Source organism: Perca flavescens, chromosome 5 (genome assembly GCF_004354835.1).
Source record: "Perca flavescens isolate YP-PL-M2 chromosome 5, PFLA_1.0, whole genome shotgun sequence".
Lineage (NCBI taxonomy): Eukaryota > Metazoa > Chordata > Actinopteri > Perciformes > Percidae > Perca > Perca flavescens.
In genome coordinates this window covers 39719198-39721697 of record NC_041335.1, presented here as the reverse complement: position 1 = coordinate 39721697, position 2500 = coordinate 39719198, and the positions used below count along the sequence as shown (strand labels likewise).

General features: G+C 34.4%; 1 protein-coding gene across 1 annotated transcript in view; it reads left to right on the top strand.

Moving 5' to 3' along the window:
• The window catches only part of LOC114555691 (transcription factor SOX-11), a 4445-nt gene that overhangs the window by 755 nt on the left and 1190 nt on the right, over nucleotides 1–2500 (top strand). Inside the window, exon 1 of the mRNA XM_028578281.1 lies at nucleotides 1–90. This exon is cut by the window's left edge and continues 755 nt beyond it. Coding sequence (XP_028434082.1) covers nucleotides 1–90 — 90 coding nt within the window. The remainder of the gene's footprint in view (nucleotides 91–2500) is intronic.

Here is a 2500-nt window from a genome sequence, read left to right as displayed (position 1 = left end):
ACCAGCAGCTTCAAACCCAGTAAGCCCGTTAAACTGGAGTTTACCGACGACGAGGAAGACGATGATGACGACGATGATGAAGATTCCGAGGTAATTAGGGCTTTTAATCGCCGATCGATTTTCCGATTCTTACGGTTTTTGGACGTTTTTCTCGCGTATTTTTTTTTCTCAGTGTGTTTGTTATTATTGATGCCTTTTGACCGGTGTTCAAATTTTTTGTGGCTCTCTTAATGTTATTGACTCTTGACTCTCTCCTTACTTTTATTTATTTGTTAATTTTGTTGACGTTTTTTTGACGTTTTCGTCAATCGGCATCTATGTGTAATGCCCAATAATTCCCAAGTTTCAGCTACTTTTTAAAAATGTTTTTGTTGTAGTTTTTCTGGATTTTTCAAGTTTTTTGGGGGGAACATTTCGCCAGTTTGTCACCTTTTTTTTTTTTTTTTTTTGTATGTTTTTGGACATTTGATGATTAAGACTCAAAGGTAATTAGGGCTTTTTAATCGGCGATCGATTTTCCGATTCCTACGTGTTTTTATGACGCTTTTTCACGTTTTGGGCTTTTTTTTTCTCCCCCAAGTTTTTGCTACTTTTTTGTTGTTTTTAAATGTTTTTTTTGTGGAAAATTTCGCCTGTTTGTCGCCTCACTTTTTCATTTGTTCAGTATGTTTATGTTGTTTACTTTTACCTCTTGTTATCGGGTCAAATTTGACCCATTTTCAAAAAGTACGAAAACGTTAATACCCAATCCTAGGGTACCACCTAGGCCCACTCCTGAGGCCATGCCTACAGTGGTGTATTGAAATGTCAAAGTGGGCGTGGCCTATCACGCCCCCCAAAAAATACATTGGTGCCATTACAACGGGTGTATAACATGAATGTAAATGCGAAGTTGGGGATTTAACTAAATACCTTGCTGAAGAAATTTGGGTTTTCTTTCAACCAAATTGTCCAAAAAAACATAACGTGGATGGTTCCCTACAACTGTTACTCTTCACGAGTAAAATAAATGATCAGTTACCTACTTAGATTGAATTTGGGCGTTTTTATTTAATTTTGTAGCATTTGGGCAAAAAAATGTAATCAAAGAACGTTTGAAAAAAGGTCACAAAAGTTTTTTGGAAAAAAACAACACAAAAATCGACAAACATTGGAAATTAAGTGACAAAAAAATTGGGAGAAAGTGACAATTTTTTTTAAATAAGTCACCAAAAATAGTTTTAATTTCAAATTTTTGACCCTTAAAAAACTAAATTTCATGGTGGATTGCGACGACTCAAGGTTTAATGTTTTTGACTCTTTAGTTTCTCACTTTGACGTTATTTTAGACTTTTTTTTTTTTTTTTTTTTCTTCAATCAGCATGTAGGTTTAATACCCAATGATTAAAACTGGGCTTTTTACCTAGTTTTTGCTTCTTTTTTTTACTTAATTTAATTTATTTTTTAAATGTTTTGGGTTTTTTTTCCCCCCCAGATTTAAAAATATTTTTGGAGGGAAAATTTCACCTGTTTGTCAATTTGTTTTAAGTTATTTTTTGACTTTTTTTCCCCACGTTGTCACCTTTTTTTTCGTGTATTTTTTGGGCAATTTCATCCACGTTTTTGTCGTTGGAGATCTCAAACCTCCCCAAATGTTGAACCAAAAGTTACGCCCTTGTTTACGAACTCCTCCTAGGCCGTGTGTCCGATCTGCACCAAACTTGGCACATAGCATCTCCAGTCCGACCTGACACAAAAAGTAAAAAATAATTTTTATTGGTACAAAAATGCGCAAATTACGTGCGAACAAATTTGTGTAGCTAGCTACGTAAACACAAACTTTTTCATATCTTGGTCAAATTACATGCTATCAATGCGAAACTTTCGAAACTTGTTTGGGAAGACCCTCTAAGGCTCGCCAATAAATTTGGAGAAGATTGGCCACTAGGGGGCGCTACAAGTACGAAAACGTTTATTAATACCTAATCCGATTTTTACAGCCGTTTCTATCTGTTTCAGGTTTCTACACAGCGTAAAAGTCAAATGCAGGGTTCATATGTTTTGAAACCTGGAAAAGTAAATATATTAAAAAAATATATATATTTATTGTATTTAATTAAAGTGCATCAACATAAACAAAATTGCAAAGACAAACCCTTTCTCTAACTGAAAAGTCACTGTGCAACAGAGATTGCTAGACATCCAAATTATTTATACTGTATTTGGACTGAAAAAAAATCGAATCGATTTGACCTACCAAAGCCCTAGTATGAACCCTGATAAATTTGCATAAATATCCCGCATATTCCATCACATTTTTTAAGAAAATGTGCCGCATAATCAATCACAAAAGAAGAAGAAGAAGAAAATACAATAGAATACACATTTAGTGTCATAGAAATACATTCAACAAAATGGACAACATCTGAAAAGTGTTTCTATGGGGATGCAGCACTATGGAGACTGATGTTGATTCTGATTGGCTCCCTGATTGGATGTTGATTCTGATTGGCTCCCTGAT